We start from the raw sequence: 17,500 nt of genomic DNA, 5'->3' as shown, positions 1-17,500 counted from the left end.
TCTGCGAGTAAATAAAATAACCCAGACCATATATTTAATAGGATGGGGGGGGGGGGGGGGGGTCATTTCTTAATACACCCAACTCTGCGTGTGTGTGTGTGTGTGTGTGTGTGTGTGTGTGTGTGTGTGTGTGTGTGTGTGTGTGTGTGTGTGTGTGTGTGTGTGTGTGTGTGTGTGTGTGTGTGTGTGTGTGTGTGTGTGTGTGTGTGTGTGTGTGTGTGTGTGTGTGTGTGTGTGGTGTTGTGCAGTAGCAGCTGGTTATTACAGGGGCCTCCTCCCAGCCTGGCTGACACCTCCTGGCCCCAACGCTCCATTAATTTCTCCTCTGACCAGGGCCCCCGTTGACCACATTGACCCCTCTCTCTCTCTCTCTCTCTCTCTCTCTGTCACACACACACACACATGCGCGCGCGTGCAGACACCCCGCTAGGCGCAAAGCTGCTCCAATGACACGCACATTGACCCTGTTGGCCTCCGCGTGTGTGTGTGTGTCTGTGTGTGTCTGTGTGTATAATGCATTATTCCCCACTGTGTGTGTGTGTGTGTGTGTGTGTGTGTGTGTGTGTGTGTGTGTGTGTGTGTGTGTGTGTGTGTGTGTGTGTGTGTGTGTGTGTGTGTGTGTGTGTGTGTGTGTGTGTGTGTGTGTGTGTGTGTATATATTTATATACATATATATACTCTTACATTTTCCTTAATTAACGCCCTACTTGGTTATACTACAGCGTCATACTTGTAGAGCCTCTGTTTTTGAATATTTTTATCCTGAAACGTTTAGGACATAATGAGGTTTCCACCTGACAAAATATAATACTGTTAGGGGAAAGAGGTGTGTGTGTGTGTGTGTGTGTGTGTGTGTGTGTGTGTGTGTGTGTGTGTGTGTGTGTGTGTGTGTGTGTGTGTGTGTGTGTGTGTGTGTGTGTGTGTGTGTGTGTGTGTGTGTGTGTGTGTGTGTGTGTGTGTGTGTGTGTGTGTGTGCGCGCGCGTGCGCGCGCGCGCGTGCGGGTAATATGCCTTGTTTGATATGTGATCTAATGTGGTGGCGTGGTGTGTTTGCGTGTGTTCTGTTTTTTCCCTCCTCTTCTTGTGATTTGATTGAAAGGAGCTCTTGAACGGTTTCAGGGTTGGTTAAGTGTAGCGTGGGACATCGTTACGAGCAGCCATGGCAGCTTTTAACCAATTCTGGGCGGGAACCCCTGTTGGTGTTTTAAGGATCATGTTATACTTTTGAAAAATAGCAGATCTACAAGCTCATAGCACTGAGTGCCACGCTACGAGCTTGTAGATCTGCTATTTTAGAAAAGTCGTGAAAACGTGTGCATTGCTGTGCAAATATATATTTATATTTTTAACTCAAATCTTAGCTTCTGGGGGGGGTCCCTGGAACAACATATTTTCAGATGGGGGTTCGCAGCCAAACGCAGATAATTCTGGGGGTCCAGAAGAACGACTGACATAGAAACATGTTTTTAAGAAAACTGTTAGGATTTAGAAGCCCTTTTCTTTTTAGAATGGGCCTCAGGTCTAAATGGTTTAAGAATGGCCTACTCAAACAGCCACTCTGGTGAAGGTAACTGAGCCGTCATTTTGAGGTGCTGTTTGTATTGTAAAGAAGATTCACTCCCTGGCGCTCCAGTACAATTAGAGCGTGGGTGAATTTTTCACACACAGCAGCCAAAACAATTGAATGTGGCTCTTCCAAATATGATCTCTTCCGCCAATAATCACCATTTCAAATATCATCTACTCAGGCAGGGGTTCTCAACGCTTTTGGCTCGGGACCCCCGGAAATGCTTTGGCCATGTACAAATACATAAACAAATACTGAAACCAGATATAATCATTAAGGAAAGTTTATGCATGTACTCTACACTGTAGAGTCTATGTATGTATGCATGTACAGTATGTGCACTATGTATACTGTATGTGTACTATGCAAACACATTTCCATTTTCCAGCAATTCAGTTGCAAAAATAAATCAATGTAAAAAAAAAGTTTAAAAAAAAAGTTTAAAAAAAAAAAAAAATTTGGGGACCCCCCAGAATAATTTGGCGACCCCCCCGAGGGGTCGCGATCCACACTATTGCTACCTACTGTAGCAATAGTTTTCTTTGTTCCCCAAAATATTAGTAGTAGTATTCTATCGTCTCTGTCAAAAAATACAATAAATAAATAAATGTGGCGAATTTTGAGCTTGCGGGTCAGCATTATTTTTGCTCCTTTCGTGTGACACTGTAGCATGACTGCATGACAATTCATTGACGAAACAAAACAACATAAAAAAGTTTAAATAACGGAGATAAGAGGATTCTGCCTGACGGGCAACGATATAAGCATTCAGCATGGGAACCCTTCAGCTTTTTGTACCATGTTTGGAAGGCGAGGGAAGTGTCGCGTCATTGGTGACCGACTGCCCGGGCTGGGCCGGGGCACATGCAGCGAGGTAGACTGTGACTCATAAAGGACTCGGGGAGGGGACAGGTCCGGAGCAACGGCGGTAGCAACAGAGGAAATGTCCCAGAATGCCGTGTGTGATCTTTTTTTAATTGTACCGGCGAGTTATTTTCTTTTACCCTCCTCCGCCTCATGTTCATTCTTCCTTTTCATCTTATTCTTCTTTTTTTTTGGGGGGGGGGGGGGGGGGGGGGTTGGTTTCCAGTGGAACATGAAGAAAATAGATGTCCCCTGTGTTCAATTTAAAATGGATTCATCTGTTTTCCTGTCGCTTTCCACATAGCCGTCATCTGTAACCCCTCCATTTCTATCTGTGTGTCCGTTCTCTTTCCACACAGCCGTCATCTGTAACCCCTCTGGTTCTATCTGTGTGTCCGTTCTCTTTCCACATAGCCGTCATCTGTAACCCCTCCGTTTCTATCTGTGTGTCCGTTCTCTTTCCACATAGCCGTCATCTGTAACCCCTCCGTTTCTATCTGTGTGTCCGTTCTCTTTCCACATAGCCGTCATCTGTAACCCCTCTGGTTCTATCTGTGTGTCCGTTCTCTTTCCACACAGCCGTCATCTGTAACCCCTCTGGTTCTATCTGTGTGTCCGTTCTCTTTCCACATAGCCGTCATCTGTAACCCCTCCGTTTCTATCTGTGTGTCCGTTCCCTTTTCCCATGTGCGGGCATTTAGCAGACACCCTTAACCAGAGCGACTTGCAGTAAGCAAGGTAAAACTAACGCCATAGGTCAAATGCAGAGTACGGTAAACTATAGGGTCATGAGTAAACCAAGAACCTATAGCATCAGTCTAAACAATTCAAATCAAAATAATAATCTGTATCTCTCTCTCTCTCTCTTACACACACGTGCACGCACGCACGCACGCACGCACGCACGCACGCACGCACGCACGCACGCACGCACGCACGCACGCACGCACGCACGCACGCACGCACGCACGCACGCACACACACACACACACACACACACACACACACACACACACACACACACACACACACACACACACACACACACACACACACACACACACACACACACACACACACACACACACACACACACACACACACACTCACACAACACACACACACATACACTGAATATCTGTGCGTGATGTCATGTTCAAAGTAGTTAAGATCAAGTGCAAAAGAACTTAAAGAAGACATTTATTTTTTGAAAAAGGACCTTTGAATACCAATAATATAATACACTGTAGAAAAAAGCTCTTGAACTATTTGTCCGTCTGTCTCTGGAAGTCATGTGTTTCATGGTATTGTTAACTTTCAACGCTTGTGGTTTCAACCGGAGATGTTTTTGTCAAACAAAAAGTCCCAATTCATTTTAAAAAATACAAATGGATAAGAAACAGAAACGAGACGAAATTTAAAAAAAAAACACACACCCGTCTTCTTTTTCAAAAGCTTAAAGACATTTTCGAAAGAATGATTAATGTTTTCAGAGATGCAACAGTATAGTGATTAATTTATCATTCCTTCATTCCCCTCTCTCGCTCACCGTTCTAAAATACCAGAAATAGTTGCTTTCCTTCATTGAAAACGGTGAATTAAAAGCCAGCATGGAAGCATGTGTGTCTTTAAAGCTGCAAAGCTTTCTTTCTATCGTCCTCCTTATTCTGTCTTGTATTGGTAAGGCTCTTCTGTGCCCTTACGGCACATTCCTGTGCATTATTAAGAACTGGAAGTTCAAATAAATAACATTGTGAACGTACTCTTAAGTGAGAAAGTCTCAACTTTCTTTCTTGTACTCCGTAGTGCGGAGGTTTGTTGCTTGCCGGAAAAAAAAGAACGACAGCTTTTTACAAGCTAACAACGCGTTGCACGGCCACACATTGTTAGCCTGTAGATCTGTTCTTTCTTGGCTGAGATTGCTTCTGAAGGGATCTTTTAGAGATACCGCTCTGTGACAGACTGATCGTGTCCTGCTTCAACAATCCGAGCCCCCCTCTCTCTGGGGGGCGGGGCTGGGGGGCTTCCTTGAGGAGGGTTCCAGGGAGTCCCCAGTATAAAATATGTTAATACAGCAGCATAATCATTTTGAGAAAAATATCGAAAAATATCGAGAGAAAAAAAATGTTTGGAACATTTCGAATCATTTTGAATTTCTTTCAACAAACCAATCCTCTCTTCTGGGGGGCCCTGGCAGGCTGGCACAAAACATTTTTCAGATGGGGGGGGGGGGGGGTTCCACAGCCACAGATATATCAATTTGGGGTCCTTGACGTGAAAAGAACTTGTAGCCACTGTGCTACAAGGCATGCTGGCTTGGTTTTGCTCACCGCCATCGATTCCAATCCGTCCATGCGTGTGTGTGTGTGTGTGTGTGTGAGTGGGAGAGAGAGGAACACGCTGGAAACCCACAGGCCTGTCATAACAGGCCACCATAAACATGACGGAACGCTGGCGGGGCCTCAGCGGCGTAATGCATGCAAGAACCTCCAGGGCGCTACTAGAGAGAAAAGGGGCAAGCGGTTGAAAGACGACACAAATAAACACAATTTTTTTTTAAGGAAATGTTGGGGTTTTTTTTTTCCATTTTTTATTCGCGGCTATTGATATTTTCAATGTGCGTTGTATAGGCGAGAGGGGGGGACGGGTTGGGAGGGGTCAGACCAAGAGACATAAAGCTTTAGCGGCGCGGGCCTTTACTGTTAAATCAATAAAGGGGATAATGTTGACAAGACTTTTTCATTGCGCTCCTCCTCAGCTCTCCCCAATCCCCTCCCCCTCCCCCCTCCTTCTTTGACAGGAGCGTATGCAATGCCCCCTCTGCCGTTGTCCACCACTGTTTGGTTGTCACAGACCGGACCACGATGAAGCAAGCAAGCAAGCGAGGGATGGGGTGTGGGCAGTGGCGTGCACAGATAGACACTAGGGGGTGCTAGAGCACCCCCTGCCCCTTTGGCAATGTGCCCTTTTGGAAAAAAAAAACAAAAAAAAAAAAACATTTTTTTTTCTTTTCTTTTTTTGATTTTTCAAAAATAGCAGACCTACAAGCTCATAGCGCGCCACTCGGTGGCGCGCTATGAGCTTGTAGATCTGCTATTTTTCAATCGCTAAAGCATAACATAATGCTAACACCAAAAGGGGTTCCCGCCCAAAATAGATTAAGGCAACCGGCCGGTTCCACGCGCTGCACAAGGTGCCCTTTTTTAACTTGAGCACCTGCCCCTCTAAATGTCTGTGCACGCCACTGGGTGTGGGGGTGTTGGCAGAACGCAAACCCACCAACCTGCCTCGTGACTTGTCTTCTGCAACCGGAGTGCTTGATTTCTATTTCTTACTAGTTTCTTTTTTTCATCATGGTTTGTCTGTTAATGAAAGGCAGACCGCTATTTTTTTTTGTATAAAAAAAAAAAAGAAACGGCATCTGGGATGTGTAAAAGCGTCCATCGGTTCCTCCACGTCGGTTGGAGGTTTAGAGTTTTTTTTCTTTCTTTTTCTCGACGATATCGATTCTGACAAATCAACTAGAGCAGGCAAACAATGGAGCGTGTTTTGCTGTTTTCTCATTTAACCCTCGAGTTGTTGCAGAGTGCCTTGTTGGCGTGGCTGTATAAGCGACCAGTCAAACCCAAACGGACGTTTTACTTTGATGTGCTCGGACGCTGTTGATGTTCGAATTTGACAGCCTGTGGTATCCAGTATTCTAAATACAGAAAACAACTTTCTTCAGCATGGACCCCCCCCCCCCCCCCCCAACAAAAATAGAAAGCTTTTTTTTTTTCCTCAACGTAGTGCCTGCTATTTTCTTATAATGAATTGTGGGTAATGAATTGTGGGGGTATAATTGTTTTTCACCAGTTAAGCCCTATTTTATAATTCATTGTATGGTGGCGTGGCAAAGCAAGTTCTACAATCCCCACACGTGTGTCACATGGCGTTGTGAACCTGTACTTCTGCTGCGGTAAATGGCTTTGGGTGATTGTAGGCCATGAAAGACTCTCTTAGAGTAGACCTGAAGACGATTCTACAAATGCCTTCTAAATCCTGACAGTTTTCTGAAAAACCTGTGTTTCTATGTCAGTGGTTCTCAAACATTGTCATGTGAAGGACCCCCATCTGAAAATATGTTGTTCCAGGGACCCCCCCCCAGAAGCAAAGATTTGAGTTGAAAACGTCCGCTGTGAAATAATATATTATATTATATTCAAAGATTTGTGCCACATTTTCACGATTTTTCAAAAATAGCAGATGTAGATCTGCTATTTTTCAACAGCTAAAGTATAACATAATCCTTATAAAACACCAAAAGGGGTTCCTGTCCTGAATGCTTAAAGGTCAGATAGAGACGACCCGTTTGAGGAATCCACAAAGTCTGACTTCTTACACGTTCCTCTGCCAATAAAACTGACGTGAAGACATAATTGGCCGTGTAAACGTACAGTTGGGTGCCACCGATATTGTCCCTTATCATTTGACCCATTTAGGCCTGACCTCAAAATTTAAAAAAATCCTTCTAAATCCTCCAGTTTTCTGAAATAAATATTTTCACGATTTTTCAAAAATAGCAGACCTACAAGCTCGTAGCGCGCCACTCGGTGGCGCGCTATGAGCTTGTAGATCTGCTATTTTTCAATAGCTAAATTATAACATAATGTTTAAAACACCAAAAGGGGTTTTGCGCAGATCACGCAAACCTCAGCAAAAAGAAAAGGACAATATCGATGGCCTCCAACTGTACAGTCCAAGTCCATCCATCTCAACCGCTTATCCGGAGACGGGTCGCGGGGGCAACATTTCCAGCAGAGAGATAACAGTCCATGAAGTAAGCAGGGGTTCTTAACTAACTCTGCGGTGTGTAGCCCAGTGGTTCTCAAACTTTTTTTGGCTCAGGTCACCACATAACTTTTACATCCACGGCACCCTTGAATTGCATTGGTACTTTATAGAGCCTTACATTTATATCATATATCATATTAACGGTACTTAAATATGTAAATCTTTCCCCCTAAGATACAGCAGGGGAGAAAGATTGAAAGAAACTATAAGAGAGAATAGTAGTTTCCATTACGACAGCTTGAAAATAATTTTAACGTGAACATTTAACCACTTGAACCCCCAACATCCCTATTCTGGGGGAGGAACATTCATCAAAAATATCAGATGTATAAGCTCACCACATGATGCGTTTTGAGCTTGTAGATCGGCTATTTTTGGCGAGGGGGTGTGGTGCTCCGTCTCACTAAGTATCGAGGGTCTAAGAGGTAAGAATGGTACTTTTCAGGATTCCAATAAAAAAATGGCAAAAAAAAAAGATTCAGGATTTTCAATTAAAAAATTACATTTTTTTTTCAGGATTCCAATTAAAAAATGACATGATTTCAATTCAAATACAACAAAAATAGCCGATCTACGAGCTCAAAATGCGACGCATTTTGAGCTCGTAGATCGGCTATGTTTCCCCTCTGGAGCGAGTGTGGAAATTTATAGTGGCCCTCTCCACCGTCAAAGTTGGCCACCCCTGGCCTAGCCGACAAGTTGCGGCGTATACAACTCACCACAAAGTCACCGGCAGGCAGCGGAGGAGGAGAGGACGGGCTTTGATTCGCTATAGTCCTCTCGCAGTATACGTTAAGGATTCCAACTTTCCCCCCTCTCTCTCTCTCTCTCCTCTCTCCCCCTCTGGCAGTCGGTCTTTATGAACTTCTGTACCATAAATACAGGCACGCCTCATCTCCCTCCTTATCAAGCCAGAAATAAATAGCGTGGAGGGAGTCTTTGGCTCGCCCATAAATCCCTCCCGCCCCGGCAGTCATCCAATCTCTGGGCAATGTCATTCAAAGCTCCCGTGCCATCCATTATACCCCCTGCTATAATGGGCTCCTAGCCCATGCATTGTCCGTCACATTATTAGGCAATAACTCCCAACCTATCAATAACTTTGAGCTGCCGAGGAAGTGTGTGTGTGTGCGCGCGCGTGTGTGTGTGTGTCAGTGTGTGTGTGTGAGAGAGAGAGAGAGAGAGAGAGAGAGCTGGGAGGGAGTTGGAGAAAGCCGAGGAGAACTTTAGGGAGTTGGAAAGTCAACTCTGGGGTAACACCCCCACCCCCATTGGGTTGTGAATGAATTGAGGCTTGTGCAGAAGCCTGTGTCTCTCATGGAGTGCCCATAGTGGTGTGTACGTACACACACACACACACACACGCATGCGCGCACACACACACACACACGCATGCGCACGCACACACACACACACACACACACACACACACACACACATTGTGTAGATCTGCGTTTTTTCAAAAGATTTTTTATACATTTCAAAACTTGTGAAACGGGACATTCTGCATAATGAGTACTTTCTTACATTTTGATGCCAACACTTTTATACTTTTACTCTTGTAACAAAGTATTTCTACATTGCAGTATTGATACTTTGAATTAGCCCATCCAGGACGGGAACCCCTTTTTGGTGTTGCATTATGTTATGCTTTAGCTATTGAAAAATAGCAGATCTACAAGCTCATAGCGCGACACCGAGTGCTGTGCTGTGAGCTTGTAGATCTGCTATTTTTGAAAAATCGTGAAAATGTGGTGCAAATCTTTGAATATATAATTCTTTCAGAGCGAACGTTTTTAACTGAAATCATTGCTTCTGGGGTGCATGGAACAACATATTTTCAGATGGGGTCCGCGGCCAAATACAGATCATTTCGGGGGTCCTGAGTTGAGAACCACTGACAGAAACATACAGTAGTTTTCAGAAAACTATTAGGATTTAGAAGCCTTTTTTTCTATTAGGTCTAAATGAGTTAAAAATGTGAATACTTCACCACTAGCGTTGCATAGATGGTTGTTAGTCCAGGAGACTGCTGAGGCTGCTGTTACTGTTGTCGTCCTCCAGAGGGCAGTGTTATTTCAATCCTCACGTCCTCCTGGACATTACACTGTTGGAAAGATATGGACAAATCAATGGCACTATTTATTTGAGCCGTTTTCATATACGTGTCCTATAAAGTGCTTTTATGTCACCCGCGGAACTGATGACAATTATGTTTTATTCATTTCCTATAAAATGAACCGTGTGACTTCAGTGTTCGGGTTAATGAGATTCCGCGAGGTGTTTGGCATGCGTTTCTTTTTAGGTGACGAATGCATCATTTCAACTCCGGATCGAATGTAACTTCAAGAGACAAGAGAAACAGATTCCTATGAGAATATCCTTCGGCCTTTTGTTCATGTAATTGTTTGTTTGTAATCTAAGGATAAATTAGATGTGTAAGGCCTGATGGCAGGGGATCCACAGCGTATTCTAAGGTTGTAATAACTGTGCAAGTTATGATACCATACTATCACTGATATGATTTGATCCTCAGATTATAGTCTGGACATTATACCCTCCCATTTAATGTAAAAATAAAACACATGCTAATACATGACAACGATACATATGTGGTCATCATATGACCACATAAGTCAAAATCTCACCGCTCACCTGAATTCATATCCATGCAAAATCTATAACACGTTAACACTTATTAGAAGTGGTGTGTAATAGAAGTGATAATACATATCCCTCTGTAGTAACATATGTATGTAAAAAGAATAATGTTAAAAAAAAGACTATTATTTTCCTTTCAAACCTTGAAAGGAAAATTGTTTTCTTAGTGATACCAATGCATTCACTGATATTCACTGAAATTCCCTGAAAATGTCGCCCGGCCATATATAACGCTCATGATTTTCAAGTGGGCCATTCTCCACAAAAGGATGATTTAGGGTATTTAATTTGCCTCTAGTGGGGAAATGCTGTAGTGATATGTTAAATAAAAATTATAATTTTTAATAACTTTTTTAAAAATAGTTTGTATAGCGTTCCTGTCGGGTGGAAACCTCATTATGTTAAAAACCTTTACTTTTCAGGATTCCAGTTCAAAAGTAGCACATCTACAAGCTCAAAACGCGTTGCTACTGTTGATGCGGTTGTGTGACACTGTGTGGTATGATCAGTGTTCATTTTGACCGAAAATTATGATTTAGTCTTAGTCTTTTGATTTTGAATAACACTATTTAGTCCTATTTTAGTGGTCATTTAGTCTTTTAGTCTTAGTCAACAAAATTAACACTGTCAGGCTTTAATTTACGAGAAAACACAAAAAGTTTAAATATGGAGATGAGAGCTTTCTGTCCGACAACAGCTATATATTGTGATAATAACACCCGTTTCCAATGTTATCAACCGATAATCACCAGTTGGTTACTTATCACTCGAATACAATTGAGCCAGCAGGCTCGCCTGGAGTCGACTGCATGTATTCTCTGCTGCGATTAGGAAACAGGAAAGTGAAATTACTGCCACTGAGGCGAAAACATTGTGAAACTGACTTACATGACTGGCTAAGACTGATATGAGGTTACTCAGGTTAGGGGACTTACGTGGCTGGTTAAGACTGATATGAGGTTACTCAGGTTAGGGGACTTACGTGGCTGGTTAAGACTGATATGAGGTTACTCAGGTTAGGGGACTTACGTGGCTGGTTAAGACTGATATGAGGTTACTCAGGTTAGGGGATTTACGTGGCTGGTTAAGACTGATATGAGGTTAGGGGATTTACGTGGCTGGTTAAGACTGATATGAGGTTAGGGGACTTACGTGGCTGGTTAAGACTGATATGAGGTTAGGGGACTTACGTGGCCGGTTAAGACTGATATGAGGTTAGGGGACTTACGTGGCTGGTTAAGACTGATATGAGGTTAGGGGACTTACGTGGCCGGTTAAGACTGATATGAGGTTAGGGGACTTACGTGGCTGGTTAAGACTGATATGAGGTTAGGGGACTTACGTGGCTGGTTAAGACTGATATGAGGTTAGGGGACTTACGTGGCTGGTTAAGACTGATATGAGGTTAGGGGACTTACGTGGCTGGTTAAGACTGATATGAGGTTAGGGGATTTACGTGGCCGGTTAAGACTGATATGAGGTTAGGGGACTTACGTGGCTGGTTAAGACTGATATGAGGTTAGGGGACTTACGTGGCCGGTTAAGACTGATATGAGGTTAGGGGACTTACGTGGCTGGTTAAGACTGATATGAGGTTAGGGGACTTACGTGGCCGGTTAAGACTGATATGAGTTTAGGGGACTTACGTGGCCGGTTAAGACTGATATGAGGTTAGGGGACTTACGTGGCCGGTTAAGACTGATATGAGGTTAGGGGACTTACGTGGCCGGTTAAGACTGATATGAGGTTAGGGGACTTACGTGGCTGGTTAAGACTGATACGAGGTTAGGGGACTTCGTGGCAGGTTAAGACTGAGGTTAGGGTTAGATTTAGGGTTAGTAATAGTCGGACAACACAACCAATGCCACGTCAACCATCTCCATGTCTCTGTGCTTCCTATAATCAAAGCCAGTCGACTCCAGGACGAGCCTGCTGGCTCGATTGCATTCGTCTGATAAGTATAACCTATAGCTTATCGCTTGATTTTCATACAAATCCACTAGATATTTACATGTGGTCGTCACAAAATCTCACCGCACGTCTGGACATGTCCCACCACTGCAACCACACCGTTCTGGGAACCACGCCGGCCGGACGGCCGCACGGACGGACGGACGGACGGACGGACCAGCCTGCATTAATAATAACTATCTTTTTGATCAATCTCCATCAAATCATAATCTGTTCTCCTCCCATATAGATAAAACACATGCGTACCAATCAATCTGTCAATAGCGATAGCGCCTCTGGGCCCTCTCCTCCTCCGCACACCGCGGGCCATTCAAAGGCCTGCATTAGAGAGAGGCCGGTAGCATGGAGGGGGGGAGGGGGGGGGGGGGGGGCGGGGGGGGTGAAAGATTGACTGGAAAAGTATCCTTTTATCCTTTTATCCCTTATCCTTTATCGCACGGCGCGGACAAAGCTTCAGGCTTCATGGAACGGTGCATATGAATATTATTACAGTCGATATTTGTGTGTGCGTGCGTGTGTGTGTGTGCGTGCGGGGAGGGGTGGGTGGGTGCGTGATATGGCTCAACTGAACTGAGGCTAGCCAAGCATGACATCAGGGGGCTGTATGTGTGTATCCATAGACACAGATATGATCAATACCAGCGTTGCTACGCTTATTGATTTTGGAGCGTGTTGCGGCGGTGGAGATTTGTTGTGTGCTGCTTTTGGCAGCGCGATGTGAAGCGATTGTTTGAAACGGATGTGGTTGTTCAACCCACCCCCCCCCACCCACCACTCCTCCTCTTCTTGACAGCTCTTATGACAAAATATTTAGGCCCGCCGGTTGGCGAGGCAACGGTGGGAAAAAAAAACATTGGCATTTTTTAGTAAGTAAAAGTGGGAGAAATATTCTGCTCTGATATTGTTTGCCTTGACCCGTCTCTGCCTGGAGCGCTGAGAGGTCATCTTAAAAAATAAATAGCTCAGAAAATAAAACGAATAGCTCAAAACGCGTCGCACTGCGGCACGTTTTGAGCTTGTAGATCAGCTATTTTTGCTATAATTTGAATTGAAGTCCTGAATAGTTTTTTGGTCATTTTGAATTGGAATCCTGAAAAGTAACATTTTTATTTAATTTCAAATGCATTTAGTTATAGTTATGTTAACTTTATAAACTAAATACAAAAAAAAGACAATAAGATTAGTCAATATAGACTGAAGTAATTAAAGCGGGTCATGTTTGCATGTTTGGAATTGTAACAATATAATATATCAGTATTCTGATATTAACCTGCGGGCCACATTAAGTGATGGTGGGGGCCATGTGTAGACCCCGGGCCGCCAGTTGCCCATGTATGTACGCACTGGCCAAGAAGCCTGTGTGTGTGTGTGTGTGTGTGTGTGTGTGTGTGTGTGTGTGTGTGTGTGAGTGCGTGTGAGTGCGTGTGAGTGCGTGTGTGTGTGTGTCCGGTCGGTGGACCACGTCGTGGAGCTCATGTCACTCATCATGACTCAGTAAAAAGTTCAATGCTGCAATATGGAAATACTCTGTTTCAAGTGAAACTCCATCGGCTATTTGCAAATGGCCGAAATGTACATATATGAAGTGATTACTGTTTTGTTTTGTAATAATAACTAAAATGTACAAAGCAAGACAGTGGCCTGAACTCTAGGGGCTCCATTTTCGTCACCGCTAAACAAACATCTTTGCCTTTTTTTTACTATTTTGCAAAACATTTTTGAATAGTTAAAATGGCCAGTCTACATGTCGATTGGCTAGTTGAACTATTCCAAAATGTTTTTCAAAATAGTAAAAAAGGCAAGGGAAGTTTAAGGATAAGGGGTTTAGCGGTGACGAAAATGGAGCCCTAGATGTGAGTTTCCATATACTTTTGACTTGCCCTGATATTGAAATAAAAGGAAAGAAACCACATACGGTACATACATGTAGATTATACTGTCACCCTCCTATGAGCCACAGACAGACAGGCAGGCAGACAGGCAGGCAGGCGGGCGGGCGGGCGGGCGGGCGGGCCTGTGGGCGGGCGGGTTTGCGGCCGGGGGGGTTCTGGCACAGGAGGATCATGTTTGACATGAGCGTTAGGACAGGAAACATGATGTTTTCAAATCACCAGCATCACCAGCAGCAAACCAAGCGCCACACACACACACACACACACACACACACACACACACACACACACACACACACACACACACACACACAGCATTCAAAATGATTCATCATCATTGATTTAACCACTTTCAACCTGGCCGACATTTCTTATTCTATAAAAAAAAGAGAAAAAAGCAGATCTATACAAGCTTTCACGTCTGATATTTTCTTTTGTTGCTATTACAAAGTCAATGTAGTGTGAATGTGAATGGTGCGTGTGTGTGCACGTGCGTGCCTTCCTGCGTGCGTGCGTGTGTGTATGTGCGTGTTGTGCTGTGACACAGACCGTCACGTGGGTTCTGTGTGAAGTGAGTGTGGAGTAAAATGGCGGTGACCTCTCAGCCCTGGGCCGGTCGTTGTGTCTGATTAATGGCTGCTAAGATACGATTAAACCGCAGATAGGACGCCACGCCGTCACACTATTACTCTGTGTGTGTGTGTGTGTGTGTGTGTGTGTGTGTGTGTGTGTGTGTGTGTGTGTGTGTGTGTGTGTGTGTGTGTGTGTGTGTGTGTGTGTGTGTGTGTGTGTGTGTGTGTGTGTGTGTGTGTGAGAATGAATATTTTATTTTCGTGTCCGGACAATTTCTATTTCAATTTAGCCGATCTACAAGCTCACAACGCATGGCAGCGCGGCACGTTGCGAGCTTGTAGATCGGCTATTTTCCGAGCACAACACCCGAGCGCAACCAAACATAAAATTACTTGTCTTTCAGTTGTCTTATACATTTTAGTCTAGTTTTTATTTGTTGACTAAATTGTCACTCGGCTATATTTAGCCTTAGTTTTAGTCATAATATGTATTTTTGTCTCCACCAGGCCGAAGGCATGGGGAGAGAGTATGTTTTGCACTCCGTCCGTGTGTGTCCGTGTGTGAGTCTGTGTGTGTACAGCTGATCTCCGGCACCGTTAACCCGGTCGATGCCAAATTTTGCACACACTCCCTGGATGCCAACAATGAACCTCTGCCCCACATTTTCCAGAACGGCCTGTTATAGCGCCACCAGGAGGCCGACTTTTGAAAAACAAAAATTACTCATCCAGATTCTGTCAAAAAATCCCGCAAATCGTTACACACTATCTCTATAGTCATGTGTTCAAGACTGATCTGTCCGATATTTCATATTCCATCCTAATTGGCTAACATTGGCTTTCAAAGTTTGCAGGATTTGCCCATTTTGAACAAAAAGCCTCAAATCATGAACGGAGTGTGCAATTTACGTGAAATCTTTCACAGATTTTCCTACTAGGCTGAGGAATATATCCCACCCTTTTCACATTGGCCTGTTATAGCGCCACCAACAGGTGGACTTTTGCAAAACACATTTTTGAAACATAATGCCTCAAATCATCCAATTGCCATCCAAGGCGTAAGAAGAAATTGCACCCTTTTCACATTAGCCTATTATAGCGCCACCAGGAGGCCACAACCTGACCTGCCCTGGTGGAGACCTGTGCCCCGAGGGGCACTTTTTCTAGTTTATTTTTTATTTTTGTAGTTTTCGTCAGTGAAAAAAGGTATAGTTGACGAACATTTTTCATCATAGTCGTCGAAATGAACACCGATGGAGATACAAGGCTTCTGCCTGACAGCAACGTTAAACTGGTTCCAGTGTTACCTGTGTGGGTATGTGCGTGGGTATGTGCGTGGGTATGTGCGTGCGTGCGTGCGTGCGTGCGTGCGTGCGTGCGTGCGTGCGTGCGTGCGTGCGTGCGTGCGTGCGTGCGTGGAGGGGGGAGGTGTTCTTCTGCGTAATCAATGTATATTGTGCTGTTGCTGGCTGGATCATATACTGTATATATATGTTTGTATTTGTACCACACAAATGACTCCTCTTAGGTTGTTTAGCTTGTGATGTCTTATTAAAGTTCCATGAGTTATCTGGGCTGTTATATTATTCCGTAACATTTCGTGTCCTTGCTGTTACGGCCCGCACTAAACGGCATGATGTAATAATGTCAGACAGGCAGGCAGGCAGGCAGGCAGGCAGGCAGGCACGCAGGCAGGCAGGCAGGCAGGCAGGCAGGCAGGCAGGCAGGCAGGCAGGCAGGCAGGCAGGCAGGCAGGCAGACAGACAGACAGACAGACAGATAGACAGACAGAGACAGGGGTTGTTTTAGGGCAACAAGAAGATGCTACATTATGAACTCTGAAAACTTTTTAGGTTAATGCAACGATGGTATAGGTAAAAACAGCTGACATTTATTTTTATATCAATAGTAATATTTTAATGAGTTTCTTGGATAATTACAAGACAAAGGAGAGAGAGAGAGAAAAATAAATTCACAACATTATTGTTTGCATTTCTCCTACCGTTTAGAGGGAAAACAATACTCCCTTTGAAAAAATAATAGAGTCCAGTGTGTGTGTGTACACACACATGTGTGTGTGCGTGCGTGCATGCGTGCGTGCGTGTGTGTGTGTTTGTGTGATTGCGTGATTGCGTGCGTGCGTCTGATGTGTTGCGTTCTCAATTACCAGGCGCGGTGATAAAACAACATTCAAACAGGGGATAGATATACACACCCAAGGTCATCTCTGACTGGATGGCACCTCGTAATGAGGTCCTAGTGTGTTTTCATAAGTAGAGTATTTATAGAGGACTTTGCCTCAACTTCTTCTCTTTTTTTTTGTATCCCCCCCCCCCTCTCGTTTCATCTTTATTTTCCTCGCCCACGTATTTGATATGCGTCTCTTTTGTGAAGTTTAACCCATTTTGGCCTGACTGAAATACCTATGTTTCTATATCAGTGGTGCTCAATATTTCATGTCAAGGAACCCAACATTTTTATGTAAGAGGCAGCTGAACCCCATCTAAAAATATGTTGTTCCAGGGACCCCCAGAAGCAAAGATTTGAGTTAAAATCGTTCGTTCTGAAAAAATATATATTCCACATTTTCACGTTTTTTCAAAAATAGCAGACCTACAAGCTTGTAGATCTGCTATTTTTCAATAGCTAAAATATAACAATGTTTAAAACACCAAAAGGGGTTCCCGCCCAAAATGGGTTAAACAATGCGAGAACACGGAGCGAAGGCTCCTATAGCGTACAGTGACGCTCCACACAGCGCGTATACTCAGCCCACACTTGTAAGTGGAGAAATATCTTCCAGATGGCACGGTTTTAAACTTCAACATATTAATATCAAGGTTTGTTAATCATAAGACGCCGAGGGTTTCTGCCATTGAATAGGCCTGAAAAAGAAAAAAGGGAATGAAACATTTTCTCTCTCTTTCTTTTTTCCGTCTTGTATTTCTGTCCGTTGTAAATATTAAGTCTAGCAGGAAGTCAGAGGAGCGAGCGCAAAATGAGCAGCGATTTACGACGTATGCACCACAGAGGTCTCTGACATTTCATTTAGCTCTGGATGTAAAAAAATAAACTGGACCCGAAACTCTGAATCAAAATGAACTATTTAAACCCTATACAGCAGGTGTGACCACGCTTTG

General features: G+C 43.9%; 1 protein-coding gene across 1 annotated transcript in view; it reads left to right on the top strand.

The window, feature by feature from the left end:
• LOC306926282 (adhesion G protein-coupled receptor D2) overlaps positions 1-3,023 on the top strand; it is a gene marked incomplete at its 3' end in the record, with an annotated part of 46,968 nt that extends 43,945 nt beyond the window's left edge. The window contains exons 23-24 of the mRNA XM_079505550.1: positions 2,791-2,854; positions 2,956-3,023. Coding sequence (XP_079361676.1) covers positions 2,791-2,854; positions 2,956-3,023 — 132 coding nt within the window. The remainder of the gene's footprint in view (positions 1-2,790; positions 2,855-2,955) is intronic.
• Between the last annotated feature and the right edge of the window lie 14,477 nt (positions 3,024-17,500).

Source organism: Electrona antarctica, assembly GCF_951216825.1.
Source record: "Electrona antarctica genome assembly, chromosome: 7".
In the NCBI taxonomy this organism is placed as follows: Eukaryota; Metazoa; Chordata; class Actinopteri; order Myctophiformes; family Myctophidae; genus Electrona; species Electrona antarctica.
Note: the sequence above shows the minus strand (reverse complement) of the source record. Positions and strands in the feature narration are given on the sequence as shown.